General features: G+C 46.4%; 1 protein-coding gene and 2 long non-coding RNA genes across 4 annotated transcripts; 1 reads left to right on the forward strand and 2 right to left on the reverse strand.

Moving 5' to 3' along the window:
- The first annotated feature begins 731 nt into the window (after positions 1-731).
- Positions 732-8,769, forward strand: LOC100011973 (structural maintenance of chromosomes protein 6-like). 2 transcript variants are annotated; one of them, XM_056809226.1, is made up of 2 exons: positions 732-6,335; positions 7,371-8,769. In XM_056809226.1, the coding sequence occupies exon 1, from the start codon at positions 1,969-1,971 to the stop codon at positions 5,329-5,331; it is 3,363 nt and encodes a 1,120-aa protein (XP_056665204.1). In that variant the 5' UTR covers positions 732-1,968; the 3' UTR covers positions 5,332-6,335; positions 7,371-8,769. The 2 variants fall into 2 exon arrangements, with proteins under 2 accessions (XP_056665204.1, XP_056665203.1); XM_056809225.1 differs by having other exon boundaries at positions 893-6,335; positions 7,374-8,769.
- Positions 8,770-15,205: 6,436 nt separating this feature from the next.
- LOC103101412 (uncharacterized) lies at positions 15,206-16,249 on the reverse strand. Its single transcript, XR_474134.3, has 2 exons — positions 16,010-16,249; positions 15,206-15,507 (listed from the first exon to the last, which is right to left on the reverse strand). It is a non-coding gene; the product is annotated as an uncharacterized LOC103101412 (long non-coding RNA).
- A 3,164-nt stretch (positions 16,250-19,413) lies between these two features.
- On the reverse strand, positions 19,414-20,883 carry LOC103101542 (uncharacterized). The gene is made up of 3 exons (XR_474135.2): positions 20,530-20,883; positions 20,092-20,189; positions 19,414-19,670 (listed from the first exon to the last, which is right to left on the reverse strand). It is a non-coding gene; the product is annotated as an uncharacterized LOC103101542 (long non-coding RNA).
- Between the last annotated feature and the right edge of the window lie 2,543 nt (positions 20,884-23,426).

Here is a 23,426-nt window from a genome sequence, read left to right on the forward strand (position 1 = left end):
GGCAGAGAGAAATCAGACACACAGAGAGATCAGAAACAGAGACAGAGATCAGACACAGAGACAGAGAAATCAGAGGCAGATTAGAGAGATCAGAGAGAGACAGAGGCAGAGATAAGACAGAGAGATCAGAGACAGGGAAGTCAAAGAGAGATCATAAATCAGAGGCAGAGAAATCAGAGGTACACAAGAGACAGATCAGACAGAAAGAAATCAGAGAGACAGTTCAGAGAGACAGTTTGGAGACAGAGAGATCAGAGATAAGAGACCAGAGAGAGAGATTAGAGACAAAGAGATCAGACAGAGATAGAGAGAAATCAGAGATAGATCATATAAAGAAATCAGAGACAGAGAAATCAAAAGACTGAGATCAGGTGAATCAGAGATCAGAGAGAAACAGAAATCAGATGGAGAAAAACAGAGAAATACAAGGATAGAGAGATCAGAGAGATCAAGAGAGACAAATCAGATAAGAGACAGAGGCCTGGAGGAGCTCGGGAGAGTGAGGAGAATCTGAAGGTGGAGGAGAGTTGGGAGTTTTCTGCTCAAGGATGTTCAGGGAGGATAAATCAGGGAGCGGGAGAAGGAGCAGGAGCAGGAGCAGGGGGAGAGACACCGACAGAGTCACCACATGCACCATTTCTTCACTGCCCCAAGGAAATCTGGGATTTCAGGCGGCCATACAGCAGGGGAATGGGGGAGGGAACAGGTGGAAACAGTAATCTGGCCTGCAGCTCCCCCGCTCCCCCTTCCCCCCACCTCCCGAATTCCGCACAGGCGCAGAAGGAAAGTGGCTGCGGTTCTACTGCGGCAAATGAGGGCGGTGTCGCGGCTGAGAGGTTTCTGCGCAGGTGCACAACCAAGTGCTCAGGCCCCCACCTTCGCCCAAAACTTAGATCAGCATCGAAGTCAGAGTGGTTGCCGGGCAGTTCTTGCAGATTGAGGGTGGAGTCGCGACTGAGAAGGAACTGCGCAGGCGTATACCAGCACTCTGGCCCAATCCATTTCTACCGGGATCCGCGCAGGTGCAGAAGGAACACTACTGCGGCAGACTGAGGGCGGGGTTGCGGCGGAGAGGGTGCCGCGCAGGCTCACTTCACCACTTCGACCCCGCCTCCTTCTACACAGACTGCGCGCAGGCGCCAGAAAAGCCCTGTAGTAGAGTTGCTGTGACGGTTTGCTGTCTGGGCCCTGTTGCTGCTGGCTGTCTCGGGCGGAGTGGCGAGAGCTGTCCAGTCTCGGAAGCGGGTGTGAGAGGCAGAGGTTCTGGTGCTGGTGAGAAGGAGGGGGTCTGTGTGGCGGCGCGTGTGGAGGTCGGAGTCCCTTGGACGCTGACCGCTGCCGCCGCCGCCACTGCTGCCGCCGCCTCTTGCAGGGGCTTGGCGATCGCGGCGCCCCCCACCCCCCGCCCCCGGTGGCCGCTATATCTGCTGAACTGTGCCGGTGCCCCATTGCCCCACTCCCCCACCCCCGGTGCTCGCGGCCTCTCTGGGCTTTGCAGGTGTCCGTTCCACCACCCCACCCCCCCGCCCCACCCCACCCCACCCCTTCTTGCCCGCGGCCGCCTGGGCCTTGGCGATCACCGGCTTTCCTTGTGCCCACCGCGTCCATTGAACTTTGCCCGGCCTCCCCCCCCCCCCCCCCCAAAGCGGCTACGTCGCCTCCTGGAGCCGGTCGCCAGGCTCTGAGGTAAGGGCCAGAATTGGCCTTGTCTGTGTCTGCCGGACTAGAGAAGGAAGCCGAGGTTGACCGCGGCTGCTCAGAGGGGGTCCAGGACTGAATAGTCAAGTCAGCATCGGACTTTGTGGATCGTGGACTGGACTGGGCTGTGCTGGGCAGCCTTGGGAGGAGGGGGCGAAGGAACGAGTAATTGAGTAAACAGGGGTTTTGGTCGTGATCGTGATCGTGGTGGTGGGGGTGGAGGTGTCGGTGTCGGTTGCGTCGGCTTTCCTCTGTCCCTACTGAGACCAAATGGCTAAGAGAAAAGAGGACGATTTCCCCCCGGCCGCAGATCAGAAAAGAGCAAGGCCAGGGGGGGACTCTGATGATGACCTGGACTCGGACCCCATAGAAGGGACCTCTCAAGGTCCTGCGTCTCTTTCTGCTCTTTCTAGCATTTCCTCCCTTCAGAGCATTGCCTCCCTTGCGAGCCTTGCTTGTCTCCCAAGCGTTGCTTGTCTCCCCAGTGTTTCCTCTCTCCCAGGCTCTCTCCCAGGCTCTCTCCCCAGTATTTCTTCTCAGTCGCCGTCAGGGGAATATGGGGTCATTGAAAGTATCCAAGTGGAGAATTTTATGGGCTATTCCTCCCTTGGGCCTGTGAAACTTGGACCCAATGTTAATTTTCTGGTGGGGCGTAGTGGGAAGAATGCATTGTTAACAGCTCTCATAGTTGGGCTTGATGGAAAATCAGCAGGAACGTCTTTGAAAGACTTTGTGAAAGATGGAGCGGCTTCAGCCAAGATCTCCATCAAGATAAAGAACAGAGGGAACTATGCTTTTAAATCTGAGCTATATGGGGAGTCAGTAATTGTGCACCAAGTGATCAGTGCAGATGGGAATGCAAGTTATGAACTAAAAAGTTATATGGGAAAGGTGATTTCTACTAAACGGGAAGAGCTTGCTGCCCTTCTTCAGAGGTTTAAGATTCGAGTAGACAATCCAGTGTCCATTATTCGGGAAGATGTGAGCAGGCAGTTGTTGGAGTCCAGAAGTGATGCTGACAGGTACAAATTGTTTCTCAAAGCAACTGAGCTTGAGCAGATGAGAGAAGACTATTCCCAAATTATGGAGAGAAAGGCTAAAAATCAGCATCAGATAGAACAAGCTGAAGAACAGCTTGAGGAGCTCAAGCGTCAGGGGGTAGAGATAGAAGAGCATTTTCAGAATATGGTTACCTTGCGAAAGAAGCTAGAGGACTTGAAAAATGACATGGCTTGGGCACTGGTGGCTAAAACAGAAAGAGAAATCCATGAAATGATTATTAGCATAAATATCGGAGACCAGCGTACTGTCATCTTGAATCAGGAACTGGAGATCTCAAGGGTCAGATTCAGTGAAGCAGAAAATAAGTATAGAGCCATTCATGAGAATATGCAAAGGTTAAGTGAAGAAGCCTCTGAATTAGAGGCCAAGTGCATTGAGGCTGGTGAGGAGGCTGAGAAAATGGACAGGGCCTATGCTCAGGCGGAGGCCTTCTATAATTTTTCTGAAAATGAATTTAACAAATTAGACCAAGTTGCAGAACAGCTCAATGACCAAATTGACGACATGAAAAAGAATCTAGAAGTGGCAGAGTCAGAAAAACAGGAAAAAATTGACGTGTTGAAGGAAAAGATCAGGAACTTTAAGGATCAGGAGGATTCACTTGTTGAAGAGATAAAACATCTTCATCAGGCCATAGAAAGAGATGATAAAGAGCATTCTCGGATTAAGGAACAAGAGGCTTATATGCAGCAAATACTGGATGGCGAACAACGCCAGCTAAACCAATTGAAAGAATGTAAATCTGACCCTCTAAAGCGATTTGGGCCTCAGATTCCAGCCCTTCTCGAAGCAGTGGAAGATGCCCATAGACAAGGGCTCTTTACTTGCAAACCTATAGGCCCACTGGGAGCTTGTATTCGTGTTCTGGACTCTGAGTTTTCTTTGGCTATTGAGTCCTGCTTAAAGGGCCTTTTGCTTGCCTTTTTTTGTGACAACCACAAGGATGAGCAAATCCTTCAGGGGCTGATGAAAAAATTCTATCCATCGGGCTCTTCACGACCCCAGATAATCATTTCAGCCTTTGATTGTGAGTTGTGCGATGTAACAGACAGGGAGGCTTCTCACCCAGAATTTCCAACAGTTCTCTCAGCTTTAGAAATAGATGATGCAGTGGTGGCCAATGCTTTGATTGACATGAGGGGCATAGAGTCAGTGCTGCTTAGCAAAAGCAAATCTTTGGCTTGTACAGTGATGCAGGCTCAGAGGCCCCCCAAGAATTGCACCAAAGTTTTAACTGCTGATGGTGACCAGGTATTTGAACGACACTATTACTCATGTGAAGAAATGAGACCGACTTACCTGGGTGATATAGATGTGGAAATAAATAATTTGGAGAAATCTGTGGAAAATAAAGTGGCTCAATTGTCAGCATTTCAGGAGCATGTGTGTTCCCTTGAAAAGGATATCAGAGAGAATCGAGAAACTATTGACAGTCATTATCAACACTTAAAGGAAATAAAGATTGAAGTGATAAATCTCACTTCAGAAATAAAAGATCTTGAGGATGAAAATGAAAACCAGTCCCTAAATATCTCTATTCTGGAAGAGGAAGCTCAAGAAATTAAAGAAGAGATGAAAGAGATTGAAGAAAAGATGAAGATTCGAAGGGAAGAGATGGATAAATTAAGCAAACCAAAAATTGATGCTGAACAGAGACATGAAGAATTGAAGCTGAAATATAGCCAGATCAAAGAATTAGTAGACTCCATTAGAGGAGAACGAAACCAGGCCGCTTTGGAAGTGGACAACCAGCACCAAGCCATGCTGCACAGTGAAAATAGGCTCAAGGAACACCTGGATTCCCTCCAGGCGAAGAAAGAAGAGCTGGCCATGAAAGAGAGAGATCTGGAGAGGGAAACTGCTCATGCCAAATACATCTGCCCAGACCGGAAAGAAGTTATACAAACTGCCTCTGTTCTCAATAGAGAAATCACTCTGCTAAGACAGCGGATACAGTCCGAAAACTACACTCACAAAAGCCGAGAAGAAATCATGAGACAGTACCAAGAAGCAAAAGAAAGATATATGGACCTCGATAATAAAGTGAAGAATCTGAAAAAACTCATCAAGACAATGGAAGAGATATCAAAACAGAGGTATGAAGCATTCCAGAAACGCAGAAGAATTCTTTCTCTACAGGGGAAACTGTACTTTGACAGCTTGTTGTCTCCCTGGTCCTTTCACGGCGACATTCACTTTGATCACCACAATGAGGCCCTTTCTATCGTATTCCATCCTGGGCAGTGCACTTTCACTAACTCACACAGCTTGCCAGACAGATACAATTTCTCCAACTTCTTGCTCATTCTTACCCTGTGGTCCATCACAGAATCTCCCTTCAGATGCCTGGATACATTCGACGTCTGCTTCAACAGGGAATATAGAAAGATGGCCATGGACATGATCCTTAGGCAGTCACATTCCCATCAGCATCTCCAGTTCTTGCTGGTCTCTCCCCTGTACATAAACTCAGTTGCTCCAAGTTCACTCATTGAAATTTTCCCACTTGCAGAACCTGAAAGAGATGGGGCAACTCGCTCTACCCAAGCAGCCAGTACAGAAGAAGATTGAATTTTTAAGTGTAATGTGATCGTGCTGTCTGCTCATCGTGGTGTTTTATATTTTTTTTTCTCCAAGTGTCTGCAGTGTAGTGTGAAAAATCTCCCTACTTTGAAGAAATAATATTTAACAATTAAAAGTGTTTCAGAGAGGCTGAGTCAAGATGGCAGAGTAAAGGAAGAAGTTTAAGTTGAACTCCTTCACAAAAATCTAGAAAATACTAGTCTGGTGACCAAATTCTGACCAAGAAATCCAAGAAAAAGTCATCAGCACCTGGCAGCTGAAGGAGAAAGATAGAGATCTGTGGACATTGGGGGGGAGGGGGTGGGGACTTGCCAGGAGCATCTACAACACCCAGAGACTGAAAGAAACTTGAGGCTGAGTACCTGGGCAGAAAGCACCAGGTGAAATGAGAATGTTTGTTGCCCATGATGTAACTGATTCAATTTTTATTAATCTATCATTTTGTGTTGAAGTGGTTTGGTGTTTGTTTTTCATAAATTGTTAAATTGTTTTTCAATATTGAAATAAGTTTATGTGTAGTATAGGTTGGTAGACAATGTTTGTGTTTGTAAACAACTGATAAACATATGGGATGCCCATTTATGACAGCCCACCAATGGGGAAATTTTGTAAAGCAACCTCATCATTAACTTATGTCATCAGGTATCAGTGAACTCATTTGATAAACAAATTACTTCACCGGCCACCAATCCGAACTTGGGTATAACCAGCCAAAAGCCCATAGCTAGACCTTTGAGAAACCCACTGGAGGCCCCAGTTTTCAGCCTGCTCTTGGGTTGAGACTGAACCTGGCTCCTGAGAGCCAACTTAAGACTCAAAACACTCACATCATATTTGCTTGAAGACACTGCTGATTGACAGGGATTTGCTGACTTGCTGACCCACCACCACGTCGGGAGGCAGATGGACGACTTCCAGCTGGACAGAGGGAAGGAACTTTTTCATTGAATACCAGTTCGAGACGTACTTTGCTGGCAAGCCCTGGAAATCAGGTAAGTGGAGTGGGTAATGGGTTTTTATCCCCTAAAAGGTAATATAACTCTGATGGGGGTGGGGGTGACATATTATGGTCCCACAGACCCAGTCTAGCCCACCCACTACCTGGTTTCTCACACACACACACACACACACACACACACACACACACACAACCTGTTTTTGTATGGCTCACAAGCCAAGAATTGCTTAAGCATAATAACCTCTCCAGACAAGACCTAGATAAAATGAATTCTGGGCTGACATCAAATAGAGAGGGGACATGATAAGCACAAGAATCAGAGGTCACAGAAAGGATTAACTAATAGAGGCTGAGCAGCTAGCTCCCAAATGGTAGAGAAGGGTCATTCATAAAGAGAATTCAAACTTCAGAGGGGTGTGGCCATTCCTTATCCAGAAGTTAATTAAAAACAAAAACCTATAAACTTGTTAAGCCCCAAAGGGAGAAAAGGGAAGCACCGAAACTAACTGGACTTGGGGTTTAGGGAGAAGCCACTTTCCCCATTCAGGGATGATGCTAACACCAATGTATAAAGTTACAGGGAAATGGAGATAGCTTCAGTGAAGACCAGAACAGCTGCCTGCAAATGGCAATGTGGCATACCATGTCCCTCATTCCAGTTTCTTCCAAGCCCTTTTATAGACTAGAAATCAGCCATGAAGGCAATTTTATGACCTGGTCCTTATGGATCCAACCTAAAAGAGATAATGAAAAAGGTTACATGCCAGGAGGGTTGGGGCCCCAAAAGATGCCTACTGACCCTCAGATTAGATACGCTATTGGGAGAAAAGTTATCCCTGTTGGTATATTATTCTCTCATGGAGACCAGGGGCCTGACCCAAGGTATGCCACTAAAAGTAGCCACACAGAAGTTGATGGATTAGACTCCCCCTAGACCAGCAGCTAGCTCTGGGGGAGACCACTGGGGAGGGGAGGTCAAATACAGTCTGGGTCATAGACGGGCCTGGGAAATGAAGGCAAGTTGCATGCAGAGATCTCCTAAGATTTTTTTTGTTTTCCTTTTATTTAGCAGATGTGTATGTGCTGTGATTTCATCGTTGGTGCCTTCGTGACTACTGCTGCTCATCCTCACATATCTCATCGCATACCCTATCCTGCGTATCACCTCACAGAATCTTCTAGCAGCCCCTTGCAACCAAGAATGGCTTTACTCTCTGGTTGCTTGTTCGCTTATCCAGCTGTTTCTGTAAGTCACGGCCGTGACAAACAGGACACACAAGGATATGGAACATTGTCAATATGACGTTGGGGACTGCTGCCTACTTAAATACCCCATTGGGAGTTGAGGGGTTACGACCCCTCAACTGAGGGACTTGACTGAGACACAAGAAAACCTCATCAAGATACCCAGTGACTGCTTTGCTTCAATGTCACTGAGGAGTTGGGCGGGCACTCAAAGACTTTTATCTGTGCTCGGCCTGTTGAAAAGAGAAATGATGACGGACATGATAGTGATCACCGGACTGAAAATCCGCAGGGCATCGGCTCGAATGGGAAGAAATCAAGAGGCCTTGTAACATGTTCTCTTATACAGGTTCCTAGTTGGCTTTGCAGAGTGCTTGCTATGAGAGAACATGGGACAAATGGAAAGACCTATTTTCACTGTATTAAGAACATATTTGAAAATGTGTTAATGCTAAACGTAATATCGATGTTTTTTGTGCCATATGTTCCAACTCTAATGATAGAAACATTAAGTGTTTGGAATTGTAATTCGATTGTATTAGTAGTAATTAGAATATCATTTCTAGACCATTCCAGATGGCTGCTGGGCTAGCCAGCAGCCAGAGGGTGGATATAGTGAGAATACATTTGTTAACTCGTTATTTATTATTATTACTGTTATAACAACTTACTCCATTTTTTATCATGCCAACAATTTGTGGCAAAGTGTTCTTATGTTTGTTTTTCGTAGCTTCTCTTTCACTATGAAGATAAGCATATCGTGGTCTAAGTTGGTAAACAACTTGTGTGTTCGTAAACAATCGATAAAATATATGTGACCTCCCCATGTAGGACAGACCACCCATGGGATAATTAGTGAAGAACTTTACCATTAGCTTGTGTCATTAGATGACAATCTGGGGGTGAGGGAAGAGATCATGGCCAAACCAGAGAACTAGTGGATCATGGGATAGAAAATGCATCATTTGGAAAGGTTTCACACAAACCTCTCAGTGAAAACTAGAAAGAAAGCAGAAGCTGGGCAAAGAAAGTGTGCAAGTTTCTCTGATAAAGGTTTCATTTCTCAAATACCATGGGAATGGAGGCAACTTGATACAAATGAGCCTTCTTAGTGGGTGGAGGGAGGGGGAGAATTGGGGACTGAAGAAAAAAACATAAAAAACCTTAATGTTACTAATGTTTGCATGCTGTTAATGAATAAAGTGATTGTTAAGCATCAAAAAGGAAGTCTGATTCGTGTTTCTGTCACACTAGTTAGTGTAGAGAATGGGAAATCGGTTGTGTGCTCTGGGGGGCAGAAAGGGATCCCAGGGGATCCCCGAACCAGGGCAAGGGACACCGCCAGGGGCTCTGGGCACCTCTGTCACCCACTCCCCTGTTCTGGGTCAGACTGGGGCAGGGAGATCTGCACAGCAGGGTGGGGGGCACCAGCAAGGTACCCAGCCCGGGACAAGTCCAGGAACAGACGGTGACTGTGGATCATGATGTTGGGAGCAGGTCACAGACTCAATTCTGACCTCTAGCCTGCAGTGGGATCACCTGGGTGGGAGTCCCAGACCCAAGGGGAGTCATGACCCCCTAGTACCTCATAGACACTGAATAAGGGCTGAGTCCAGGGGCATTCTCCTGAAACTCCCAACCAGGGTTCGAGCCAACAGGTCCCAAACTGGGTCAGGAGCTTTCAGAGCTCAGACCAGGAGGGAAGGGAGCAGACTTGGTCAAGGATCATATCCCCTTGGAAGCACTAAAAGCTGGAGGGTCCCTGTGGGACCCATTGGATGACGACTGTCCCCAGGGATCTGCAAATTCAAAAAATCCCCAATCCCCTTCCCTTCCATCTTAGAATCAATATTAAGTATAAGTTCCAAGGCAGAAGAGCGGTAAGGGCTAGGCAATGGGGATGAAATGACATGTCCAGACCCACCCAGCTAGGAAGTGTCTGAGGGTCGAATTAGAACTTGGGACCTCCCATTTCTAGGCCAGCTGCCCACTGGACCTGCAAGCTTTTAAGTGATGCTTTGTCTGAGATCAAGCCAAAGCATGATAGATTGTGCTCCATGCCCTTATTTGAATGGTTCCTGTCTCTAAGGAACACATTGATAGAACTCAGACTCTAAGCCATTTTGGCTTCAAGGTGGGATGGGCGAGACCATTTCCATTCCCACTTAGGCAGAGTTAAGCATCTCTCCCAATCCTGTCCCTCTCCCCTCCTTCCCTACATCACTCCAGGAAGCCAAGCAGTTCCCAGAAATGGCTACAAGAAGATAAGCTCTGGGGCTGGGAGGGAAGGGAAGCATGGATGGGGGGTCGAGTGGGAGGGAGGGAATGGCCAAAATCAGCACAACAGGGCAAGGCGGGGAGGGGCTGGAGAGCTGGTAGCCCTCTTGGGGAGACCAAAAAGTCCCCACCCTCTAGGGGCTCAAAGTCAAAAATAGGACACCCCTTAAGCTTCCACTCTGAGTTGGTTTAATCTGGGGACTGCGATTCCCTTCTTTCTTCCTGTTGCAGTCTCTGGAGAGTCTCGCTTGCTTGTGAGCCCAAAGGCCCACAGACCATGGCAGTAGCCTCCAGCCCTTTGTAGAAATAAAGTAATTTTTTAAACCCTCATCTGTCTTAGAACCAAAACTAAATATTGGTTTCAAGGCAGATGAGCAGTAAGGGCTGGGCAATGAGGGTTAGGTGACTCCAGGGGTCACACAGCTAGACCTCCCATCTAAAGGCCTGACTCTAACCACTGAGCACCTAACTGCCCTCTTTTTAAAAAATGAGAAATAAACAAGGGAACAGGAAGCAAAACCAATGCCTGGACAGTCAATGCAGCATTCCATGCCCATAGCCCCTCACCTCTGTGATGGAGGGAGGCGTATGTCCTTATCTCTTGGTCATTATAATTCTGCAGCATGGAGGGTTTACTTCTCCTTTCTCCTTATCTTATTACAGGTATGGCATCTCATTTTTATTGATTTTGCTTCTTTTATTCTTTATTACTGCTTCTAAGTCTGCTCCAGGGACTCTTAAATCTTCATATTTGCCATTTCTTATAGCACAATAATATCTGCTTAGCAAAAATTGCTGGGGAGAACAGTGAATAGAGCCTTGAGAGCCAGGAATCAGGAAGTCCTGAGTCCAAATCTGTCATCAGGCATTTTCTAGCTGTATGAGACCTTGGCCAAGTCACATAATCTCTATCTACTTCTGTTTCCTTAACTGTAAGCTATCAATTAAAACAGTAACTATCTCTCACAGGGTTTTGTGAGGTTTAAATGAATATTGATTAAATGCCAACTATGTCCAGGCCCTTATAGACATGGAAAAATATTCCTTCCCTCCCTCTCCACTCTTCCTTCACTCATTTCCCAATTGACAGAGCTCTATTTTGTAGTGTTTTCCTACCACAAAACATCGCTGTGATTATTTAGATTGTTGTTGTTTAGTCATTTCCAGGCATGCTCATGACCCCTTTGGGGGTTTCCTTGGCAGGGACACTAGAGTAGTTTGCCATTTCCTTTTCCAGCCCATTTTACAGATGAGGAAACTGAGGCAGGCAGGGTCAAATGACTGGCCCAGGGTCACACAGCTAGTAGGCATCCCAGTGTTCTATCCACTTTGCCACCTACTTACCTTAGATATATACTTCAAACTATTAAAGCTTTAGTAGCTTGAAGCCACATTCAGACTTTTGGGACACTTGGTATCTGGACCAGCTTTTGACTTCCTTGGTGTCTTTGCCCACTAGTGCAGTCTCTCATTTGGGCCACTTTTTAAGCATCATTCATTCCAAGTGGTGTTTGCAGAACTGGCCTCCTAGACACCAGTGGAAATACCAAGTTTAGATAAGACGGTCCCTGACCTCCGAGCAGTAAAGGTCTATCTAGTGAGCACAACTCTGGCACCCAATATATACAATAAGTACATTAGAGAGGGCTAAACCCAAGGGTTGTGGGAACTGAATGGTTGGGGGTGGTTTGTTGGGTAGGGGAAATAGGAGGAATATATTCTGAAATGAATGAAATGGGTGCAGCTAGGTGGCTCAGCTGGAGACTTGAGGTCCTGGGTTCAAGTGTAACCTCCAACACTCCCTAGCTGTGTGACCCTGGACAAGTCACTTAACCCCCATTGCCTAGCCCATACTACTCTTCTGCCTTGAAGCAGATACACAGCATTAATTCTAAGAGAGAAGGTGAGAGATTAAAAAAATCTGGCCTCAAGTACTTCCTAACTGTGTGACCCTGGGCAAGTCACTTCACCCTCATTGCCCAGCCTTTACCATTGTTCTGTCATAGAACTGTTACAAACAGGTCAGCTAAGTGGCTCAGGGAATAGAGAGCCAGGCCTGGAGATAGGAAGTCCAGGCTTCAAATGTGGCCTAAGACACTTCCCAACTGTGTGACCGTGAGCAAGTCATTTAACTGTTACTGCCTAGACCTTACTGATCTTCTGCCTTAGAACTGATACACAGTATTGAGTCTAAGACAGAAGGTAAGGGATTAAAAATATCTGGCCCCAGACACTTCCTAACTGGGTGACCCTGGGCAGGTCACTTCACCCCCATTGCCCAGCCTTTACCATTCTTCTGTCATAGAAATAATACTAAGGAGTAGGGCAGCTGGATAGGTCAGTGGATTGAGAGCCGGGCCTAGAGACCAGAGGTCTCAGGTTTAAACCTGGCCTCAGATACTTCCTAGCTGGGTGACCCTGGGCAAGTCACTTCACCGCCCATTGCCTAGCCCTCACCGCCCTTCTGCCTTGGAACAGATATACACTATTGATTCTAAGACAGAAGGTGAGGGTTTTAAAAAACTGAGTTGGAAAAGCAAACAGTAGCAATAAAAAATAAGAAGAGCTTAAAAATACACACAAATGAATCCGAACATTTCATGGGTAGATGGTGCTGAGTGCATCCCTGGTCTACATCCGCCCAGATCATGAGGCCTAGCAGAGCTGGGCCTGGATCCATAGTCCTGGTTTCTCCAAAGAGAGTGACAGGGTCAGAATTTCTTCCTCTCCACCCCCTGTGTCGTGGGGCTTGTTCCATTTCTTGGGAAAGATTAATTTATTTCTACAAATGACTGGTGGTTGCTATTAGGAGACTCCTTGTCCTAATGGGCCATGCGTCTTGGGACTTCTAATTGAGGGCCTCCCTTCCTACAAGGAATGCTGGGAAGAATTGTGGCTCCTGAATTAAACTGGCTCAAGGAGAAAGTCCAGGGGCTAATGCCATATGTAGGGGTTCAGCCTCTCTAGGGCAGGGATTGTTGGAGGGAGTTTTGTCTTGGTGTTCCCAAGCCCAACACACAAATATGCTTGATGAATTGAAGGTAAGGGCTCCCTAAAAGCAAGATACATGAATGGGGAGTGAATGCAGATAATCAAAGGCCCATTCAGGCCATTCTCTCCTGGTAAGACAAACAATTGAATGGCATCTCACTGCTAAAGAACCATTGAAAGCTGCCATTAGAGAGAGGATGTGCATTCAGTCATGTGAGACGCTCTTATTTACAACTCAATGGTTTGGCCCTTTTCTCCAGACTCCTTTGGACATAGCTTCCTAAAAGGAACACGTTTCCTCTTCATCTGGATCAAAAAATGAAAATGCACCATTTTGCATTCTTCAATAGCCTCTTAGAGAAAAGAGGGACATGTTGAAGACAACTAGAGAGCTTGCCTTTGGGGGAAAGCCTTAGTCATAACAGAAAGGGATAGAATTGAAAAGGAAAAACAAAAGAACTGGGTGGGAAAGCTCTAAGGAATTAGAAAAGCTCTATGTGGCTTGAGATGTCCAGTCCAAGTTAGCAGCAGTTGAACCCTCAGTGTACATGATAGAGGATAGGGAGAAATGTAAAGTCCCAGAGTTGCCTTGCAAAAATTATCTGGACAAGTACAGGGCAAGGGAGTTGTAAGGCAATGCCAGTCCATGTGACTAAGGCTTGAGGGTTTCAGTGGACTTCAGTGGAGCTGAATAGGAGTTATCTAGGGTATATGACAACCAAAAAACAAGTAGTCCAAGTCTGTTTATATGGACAAAGAATGTGCGAAACACAAGTACACATGGTGTGAGTGAGTTCCTTGATCTCTTACAGCCCTTCCTTTAAGAGTTGTATCCTGACCATCAACAGTTAAGCCAATGAAAAAGGGGAAATGTCAAGCAAGGATCAGTCTGAGGCCAGGAAACAGGGCAGTATTCCTGTCCACTCTCTGGAAGATTCCCTTTTGGAAAGGAGGGACTGCAATGGCATATGTGGGATGTAAGCTCCCTGAGGGCAGTAATGGGTTTTTTTTGTCTTTGTGAGATCAATCTGACACACACAGAAGGTGCTCAATAATTGTTTATCAAACTGAAAAATCCAATTCCAGGAATAGGAAACCTCTCTTTAAAAGAAAATTATATCAGGGGCAGCTGAGTGGCTCAGTGGAGGGAGAGTCAGGCTTAGAAATAGAGGCCCTGGGTTCAAATTTGGCTTCAGACACTTCTTAGCTGGGTGACCCTGGGCAAATCAGTTAACCCCCATTGCCCAGTTAGTTCTAAGACAAAGGTAAGAGTTGAAAAACAAATACTGCCCCCACATACAGGGCTCTACTACCCCTGACAGTGACCAGGATTTCCAGCAAAACCTGTTCTGAGCCTTTGACATCTTCCAGTATCTTGTCTTCCTCCTCTTGGTTTCATCCTTCAATACCATCAGGTTGATTGACATCAGTTGGATTTCCCTGTGGACTCGCCACTGAAAGAGAACATGTGAGTGTTGATGTGTTCCCTCTTGAGGCCCATACATACATGTGAGGATCTATCAGTATTCATGTCTTATGAGCGAGAAGATATGAGTAATCATATCAATATACAGAGAATATGGGAATCTCATCTATGAAGTGTGTCTCAATCTCCCAGCATCCTTTGCCATGAGAATTGAACTTTTTTATATGTCCTCTCTTATTTATCTAATAACCTTTACCATGTGCCTTAGCATATTAAGCATCCAAGGCAGAAGAGCAGTAAGGGCTGGCAAAGTGACTTGGCCAGGGTCACACAGCTAAGAAGTGTCTGAGGCCATATTTGAGTCTATGACCTCCTGCCTCCAGACCTGATGCTCTATTCACTGAGTCATCTGGCTGCCCTTTCCATTAGATTTTCTAAATGACTGTGTTCTAAACTGGCTGCCACATCTCTCCTCTCAGGAAATTAGGAAAAAGTTCCTTTCTTAACCCTACCTCTGTCTTAGACTCAATCCTGTGTTGGTCCAGAGGCAGAAGAGTTGTTGCTTGGGGCTGGACAATGGGGGTAAAGTGCCTTTCCCAGAGTCACACAGCTAGGAAGTGTCTAAGGCCAGATTGGAAACCAGGACCTCCCATCTCAATCCACTGAGCTACCCTACCCAGCTGCCCCTTCTCTATTGTTTTTTAAAACCCTAATCAGAATTCTGTCCTAGAATCAATACTGTAGTGGTTTCCAAGGCAGAAGAGCAGGAAGGGCTAGATTAGTAATGGGGGTGAAATGACTTGGCCCAGGGTCCCCCCAGGCCGCATTTGAGCCCAGGACCTCTAGGCTTGACTCTTTATCCCCTGAGCCACCTTTTGAGGCCCCCCTTTATCCCCTTCTCCTGTGAGAAATGATTTCTAGCAAGCCTGTGTAGACCTTAATAAATAACACACTGAGTCAAAAAGTCAGATTTGAGTTCTAAGGTACGCCACAATTTTATTGTCTGGGATTGTTTTATTCTACTAACATCAGTCTCTTCACTAGTGGATTATGATCAGCCTCTGAGGCTGCTGCTGCTGGAATTATGGCGCTCCTGGTAAAGTTGTTATCCTGAATTAGTGGCATTTTAACAATTTCATCTGGCTTCTCCCTCATGGTCTTTTTACGATATCTGCAGCAGGGAGACGATCTTAGTGATGTCCATGATGCTCACCTCTGCAGGTGGAGGGAGGGCCACTCTTCTCCTGATTGGCAAAATCCGGCAGACCTGCCCAAGGGAGAAGGAAAGGGGGCTTGAGCCAAATTTGGTCCAGGGAGCCCAAGCAGGCCGCTTGAAAGCCCAACTGTTATCATCAACCTCATTCAACATTAAATAACCATAACACAATTAAGCCTTATACTTTAAATAAAAAAAAAAGCCCAACGGTCATTCCGGGTCTCCTTTGGCCGGCGCTAACACATTCGGGTTTGTCAAAGGCTCTCCCTGCCCCACCCCCAAACCCACAAGGTCCTTCAGATTCCACGCTCTACACCTCCATAGCCCTTCCCTGCCTCACCCTCCCTCTGTGAAAACTCTGCTAGTTCTAATACTTATCCGTTGGGGTGGCCTCCCAACCAGCAAGGTTCAAGCCCTAACTCCGGGTAAAGGCCAGTGGTGTTTTTTAACTGCACCCCCCCGGCGGGGGGGGGGTGTCTCCACTGTACACTTACTGGCTACCCTCAGAGCCCAGAGGGATGTAGTAGAGACCAGTTGGGCACCATTTCCCTACCTTGGGTGCCGGCCCGGGATTCTCAGGGCGGACTATTCTTGAGCGCTTTCTGGACTTCTTACGGCGCCTGAGCCTCCAGTGGAAGTTGGTGTGGACCCTTGGCATCTTTGGAACTCAAGATATGTACTCCAGCTCCCCAAAACTCTAGGAGTCGGGAGGGGAGCAGATATGAGCCAGGGCAGGCTAACTCCTGATGATATACCCTCTGGCCCCTGACGTCACTGGAGCCCGCCTCTGTGAGGTGAGAATCCGTCACCTAGCAACCAGCCCCACCCTCCTCACACCTCATAATGTTTGGCTGTGAGGCAACGCCCCTCCCCCTTAATCAAAGTTGATTTATTTCAATTTTTATATCTAGAAATAGGCTATTTTCTCCATATATGGACATAATTTCCATAGATTCCTATCTATAAATTGATTTCTATTCTATGGATGAACGTTTCTCTATTCTCTCCATCTCTCAACACTCATATTCCCTTTCTAAGCTCCTTTATGTGTGGATATTCATATAGCCTATATGTTCTCTTTTTCTAACCTTACTCTTCATCTTAGAATCAATACTATGTATTGGTTCCAAGGCAAAAGAGGGCTAAGGGTTAGGCAATTGGGCTTAAATGACTTGCTCAGGGTCTCACAACTAGGAAGTGTCTAAGTTCAAATTTGAATCCAAGATCTCTTGTCTCTAGACCTGGTTCTCAATCCAATGAGCCACCTAGTTGCCCTCCAACCTATATATACTCATACATTAGTATGTATGAGTATTCTCATACATTAGTATGTACATTAGTACACATAAATCCACATAACCAAACTTTCTTTGAGATAGAGGGTTCTGGGTGCTTGAATTGGATTTTTCAAGTCAACAGTAATTTCTAAAGCACCTCCTGTGAGCCTGGCACTGTCCTCTGGGTGGGGACACAAAGGCAGAAAACAATGGCTGCCTTCTAGGAATCCCCAGAGACCATTAGCTCATGGATTCCCCCATTAGGAACATCCAATACTTTGTAGGAATCAAATTATTTTCCCCAAGAAACAGGACAAGACCCCTGGGGCAGAGTGGTGAGGAATGGGCTCCCTTGATTGTGACTGAGAATAGACATGGTTCCACCAGGCCTGGTAATTAATGTGTGAGAAGGAAGGACATGGGAAGCAGGGATCCTCTCAGCAGGATCTACCCACCGTCAGTCACTCCCTGGAGCTCTTTTATTTGGAAACATTTGTCTTCTTGTTCATGTTCCTGTTGGGTTTTCCCCATCATATCCATTTCTGACCATATTGCTCCCACTTCCCTACCCACCAAGCTATCCCTTGGAACAGGGACTTTTCAGAAGGAGAAGAAATAAGTTGAGCTCAGTTCATAGAACACTTGAGTCTGTAGCTCTCAGAGTGTATTGATCAGGTTATATGGTAGTCAAGCTGTGTTTGGCTTCTCCTCCTACTGGACTCAACATGGACTCCTCCCAGGCCTGGGCCTGTCTTTTGTCCACCTTGTACTTCCCCCAGAGCCTGGAATGCTACTTCCCCAAAGGAAGGGACTGAGCTCTGGCCATTCTAGGAAATGATATGGCCAAAATCTCTGGGCCATGCCCTGTGCCCCTGTGATTAAACTGCTGGGCATGGGCCTCTCCAGGAGATCTGAAGGGGATTCTGGAAGTAGCCTCCCAGCAGGGGGTCCCACAGAGTGGGAGTCCAAACTCTTGAAGCTTTCATAGCTTAAAACTTTGGGTGTGAGATGATATATTCTTCCCAGTACTCTGTGGTAGCAAAGGACCCAAGACAAAAGAATGTTATCTCACTGGATTTTCAAATCAAGCCCATCATGTGCTATCTAATCCCCATTTTATAGTTGTAGAAATTGAGCTAGCCACAACTGACCTGCCTTACTAGGTCTCCCTCACACACCCAGAGTATTAGAGGCCACCTTTGAACTCAGGTCTTCCTGACTCTGGGGATGCTAGGAAGGGCAGTGGATAGATTTACTAGACCTGGAGTCAGGAAGACTCATCTGCAGCCCCATATTATATTCTTCCCAGTACCCTGTGGTAGCAAAGGACCCAAGACAAAAGAATGTTATCTCACTGGATTTTCAAATCAAGCCCATCATGTGCTATCTAATCCCCATTTTATAGTTGTAGAAATTGAGCTAGCCACAACTGACCTGCCTTACTAGGTCTCCCTCACACACCCAGAGTGTTAGAGGCCACCTTTGAACTCAGGTCTTCCTGACTCTGGGGATGCTAGGAAGGGCAGTGGATAGATTTACTAGACCTGGAGTCAGGAAGACTCATCTGCTGCCCCATATTATATTCTTCCCAGTACCCTGTGGTAGCAAAGGACCCAAGACAAAAGAATGTTATCTCACTGGATTTTCAAATCAAGCCCATCATGTGCTATCTAATCCCCATTTTATAGTTGTAGAAATTGAGCTAGCCACAACTGACCTGCCTTACTAGGTCTCCCTCACACACCCAGAGTGTTAGAGGCCACCTTTGAACTCAGGTCTTCCTGACTCTGGGGATGCTAGGAAGGGCAGTGGATAGATTTACTAGACCTGGAGTCAGGAAGACTCATCTGCTGCCCCATATTATATTCTTCCCAGTACCCTGTGGTAGCAAAGGACCCAAGACAAAAGAATGTTATCTCACTGGATTTTCACATCAAGCCCTTCATGTGCTATCTAATCCCCCATATTATATTCTTCCCAGTACCCTGTGGTAGCAAAGGACCCAAGACAAAAGAATGTTATCTCACTGGATTTTCACATCAAGCCCTTCATGTGCTATCTAATCCCCTATATTATATTCTTCCCAGTACCCTGTGGTAGCAAGGCTATGGCTTCTTGGGCTTATTGGAGACGGCCCAGTCTGACTCATCTGAGAGAAAACAGAGATAGTGACAGAGAAAGGGAGAGAGAGACAAACACAGATAGATATAGATAGGGAGAGACACACAGATAGATATCAAGAGATAAGGAGACAGACATATATATATATATGTATATATATATATATAGATAGATAGATAGATAGATACATAGATAGGGAGAGATAGATTTGTTGTTTTTCCTTCATTTTTGAAGAGACCCAACAGTGATGATGACAACATCACAGAGTGATGTCCTCACTTTTGTGTGAATTGGATTTAAGTGGAACAGAGTTGTACCAAGCCAAGTTCTCTCTGATTGTTCACATACATGAACAGAGGGACAATAAAGGTGTACCTATACATGACTCTACTAAAAGGATATAGGAGTATTCCTAGAGAGAAAGTCAGTGAAATGGGTAAAACACTTTATCAGTTCAACTTCTCTATGAGATGATTTGTCTTAGGGTGGTGGGTGGGTGTGCCCTTTGGTCAGTGTACAGCCCCCTTTCAATCACTAATCAATAACAGGCCCGAACAAGGGAGGTTGAAGCAGCTTTTATTATAGGTCACATCTTTTCTGGTTTTGCTTTCATCAGTCAGTGGCTGGAATTGCTGCACAGTTACTGCTGACACTGTTATTGGATAGTGGAGGCATTTTAATGACAACTTCATTTGGTTCTTGGCCTCATCCCCTCCTTCTTTAGGCAATCTGCAGCAGGGAGATGATCTTGGTGAGTCCCTTAAGGTTGATCTGGAAAGGTGGTGGAAGAGCCTCTCTCCTCCTGGCTCGAAGAACCTTGCCCAGGATGGAAAAGAAAAGGATACATAAGCTTTGGTCAAGGGGTTGTTCAAGCTCCCTTCCTTACCCTGACTCCCACAGCACCCTTTGTCCTGCCATTTCTATGTGGTCAATTTCTCCCTTCTTTCCCCACCTTGGAAGGCTAACTCAAACACAGCCCACCTCTAGGCAAGATGTCCTTATCTCCATGTCACCATGGTTCCTTTGTTCATTTCTGTCACCTTGGGGCAAGGCACCCCTTTCTCCCTACTAGGCTGTGTTTTTTTAGGGCAACAAAGAGACCTTTTCTAGTCTTTCACTTCCAAGCTCCAGTTATACATTCAAGTAGGGCTGTGAGTGGAGCAGATGGGCATCATTCCTCTTATTTTCACAAGTGGAAGAAACTTTCAGGGAGGGCATAGTGGGTGTTTTGACTTACCCTGCTAGGTCTATGAGAAGTTTGCCCAAATCTCAGTGAAGATGACAACCGGCTTCTAGAAGAGGCCTTCCGAGAGCTCTTCTGCTTATTAGGACTAGCTGTTAAAAGAGAGAAATGCCCAGAGGGAGTCCCATTAGCCTGGCAGATAAGGGAGAGTTGGGCTCAAGCTCAGCCACTGTGTGGCTCTATGACTTTGGCTAGGTCTCTCCATTCCTCTTGGAGGTCAATTACCCTTTTTTTTTTTTAAACCGAGGATGTTGGACCAGATGACCTTTCGGATCCCTTTCAGCTCTCCATCCCATCTAAACTTAGAATCCCATTCAGATTCCACCCCCATAACCACCCTCTCCAGTAGAGAAAACCATAGTAATCTAATGCTTTCCCCTGGGGGCAGTCTCCAACCCGGAAGGAAGTTCCCCGAAAAACCAAGAATAAAACCTTGAATCCTTTTGGACCTGCCCTTAGGGCAGTGATGCTCTCGGCGGCACATCTTTTTGGTTTCCTTTACAGTCGAAGGCTGTGTAGGGTGAAGGTTTGATGAGGTCCAGCCTGGGACCATTTTCTTCTATCTAAAGTAGATTGGAGGTTTCTTGTGTGTCTTGTTATCTTGTGGTTCCTTGAAACCCAGGTTTAGGAAGGAGTATGAGCCTCAGGTGGGCATTGGGCAGGCCCCTGGACTTTTTCACTCTGCCAGATCTCCACCCTCCACCTCTTCCCTCCACTCGAGGAATATGAGCTGAGCAGAGCTGAGTGTGGGCAAAGTTGACTGCCCGCTGAGGGGTGAGGTTCTGTGACGTAGCGCCCGCCTTTGTGAGACAAGAACCATCACGTCACCCTACTCCACCCCGCCCACTGGCCTCGCGCTGTGACGTCCCACTAACCGTTGGCCCATCGGGGTCCCTTCATTTCAACTGTACCACACGCGCCAGCAACCCCCTTCCTCCTTCCCCGCCCCCTATAGAACCCGACAATTCGCCTTTATGTGACTGTGCAACCATTCCAGACACTCCACAGGCTGGGAGGAGGACCCGAAACTGGAGCGGTACCTCCGCCCCAATCAGCCTGTGTGTCCATCCCTCTGTCCCCCTAATAAAGCCATTTGGGTTTCATTTGCATTTTCACGTCCCCGAGTCCTTCCGCTTCCCGAAGTACTCATGTATTTCCTCTCTCTATCCATATATGGGGGTACGGGCATACTCTACAGATTCACTGACACTTCATACCTTCCTATAAATAACTTCTCCGTCCTCTATATAGCCATACCGGAGTCCTCTTGTAGTCTCTATTCATTTGCATCTAGTCTATACTCAAATATAGGATTCCTCTAGAGTCGGCTCTTTGATTGTGCCTATATTCTTTCTATCCATATGTAGGAGGACTTAGCCTTTCTCACACATAGGACTACTCCTATATTCTCCATGGGTGTATGTGAGTAATTGTCTATCCCCTATATTCATTTATATATATATATATATATATATATATATATATATATATATATATATATATATATATATTCTCCCTCTCTTCACTCCTATGAGTATCCATCTATTTCTGTTTTTTTTTATTAGCACATAGGTGAGGATTCATATTCTGTCTATAATTATATGGGAGCCCTTACCTTACCATGTTCTCTCTAGGCTTCATGGCTTTAAAGATGAGCACTCATTTATTCTTTAGTCACATAGCAATACTCCTCTATTCCCTCTTGATACAAGAGTATTAATTGACTTTCTCTATATTCTTATACATTTGTGCTCATAAATCTCCTCAATTTCTTTGTATCAGGACTCACATATTTTCTGTAAATACATTCATATATATATGAAAACTCAAGTGTTCTCTCACAGAGTGAGAAGCAGTAGGGATTTAAAGAACGTTCAGTGAGATCCAGCTAAGCCAAGTCTCCTCCCAAGGGCATTGAAGGTTGACATTAGAAGGAGGGTGAAAGAAAGGAGAAAGATAGGAAGAGCTGCCAAGGTTTTATCCAAATTCTGGACACTCCAAAGGGTAGGGGCAAAACTTTCTTTGAGATAGATGGCTCTGGTTGTGTGAATTTGATTTTTTTAAGTCAACAACAATTTCTAAAGCACCTCCTGGGAGCCTGGCATTGTCCTCAGGGTGGGGACACAAAAGCAGAAAACAATGGCTGCCTTCCAGGAATCCCCAGAGGCCATTCGATCCTAGACTTTCTCCCAGGGCAAATCGAATATGGGAGCTGAAATTGTCTTTCTACTTTCTTTTGCAGGTCCTCCTTGTGGAAGGGGAGTCCCTAGTTTGGGTGTCCACAGCCCCAGAGACCATCAGCTCAAGGACCCCCCCATTAGGAACATCCAATATTTTGTTGGAAACAAGTCATTTCCCCCAGGAAATGGACCAAGACCCCTGGGGCAGAGTGGTAAGGAATGGGCTCCCTTGATTGTGACTGGGAATAGACATGGCTCCACCAGGCCTGGTAATTAATGTGTGAGAAGGGAGGACATGGGAAGCAGGGATCCTCTCAGCAGGATCTACCCACCGTCAGTCACTCCCTGGATCTCTTATTCATTTATATATTTATTTTTAGATGTTTGTCTTATCATTTGTGTTCCTGTTGGGTTTTCCCCATCACATTCCGGGAAGTTACTGGAATGTGTTCAGTGTCTCTCCCAGGCTGGCTCAAAGCCCAGGGGCTTGGTTTGTTCTTCACTTAACCCACCATCATAACTTAAAACCTTTAGCTCTATGGAAAACCTGTCCAAATCTCAGGGAAAGCTTGAACCTGTCTCAGGGGACTGCCCTCTAGAACTCTGCATATGAAGCCTGGCTCTCAGAAGAGGCAGAGCCCAAGATGAAAGCCAGTTAGCTTGGCAGGAAGAGAGACTTGGCATCCTCAAGACCTGCTTCTGCCCTTTATTGGCCAAGACCCTGCCCTGATCTTGACTTCACTTACTCTTTCTGTCACAAGGGTGGTTAGCCCTCCTGACCCACCCACACCTACAAGCCCATCAGGATCCCATCTCAACATCACTGCCCTTCTCTTAGCCCTAATTCAACCCCTTTCTTCTCCCTGTGAAAACTCTGCCTGTCCATTGCTTTCCCTTCGGGCAGCCCCCAACCAGCATGTTCGGTCCTTGCTCTGAGCCTAAAGCCTGGAATCAGCCTAGGAGTGTCCCTGCCCCCCCTCCCCCTGCGGGGCTGTCACAGCCCGGGTGCAAGGCTGGGTCTACAGGAACCAGTCCTGGACCTTTTCCCTGCCCTGGGAGCTGTCCCAGGTCCTCAGCTTGTGCTCCCTGCCCACAGGTCTCCCAGGTTCAGGCAGCTGAGGCTGGGCTGGGCTTTGGGCGGGTCCCCGC

The sequence above is a fragment of the Monodelphis domestica genome, chromosome X, assembly GCF_027887165.1.
Source record: "Monodelphis domestica isolate mMonDom1 chromosome X, mMonDom1.pri, whole genome shotgun sequence".
Classification (NCBI taxonomy): Eukaryota; Metazoa; Chordata; class Mammalia; order Didelphimorphia; family Didelphidae; genus Monodelphis; species Monodelphis domestica.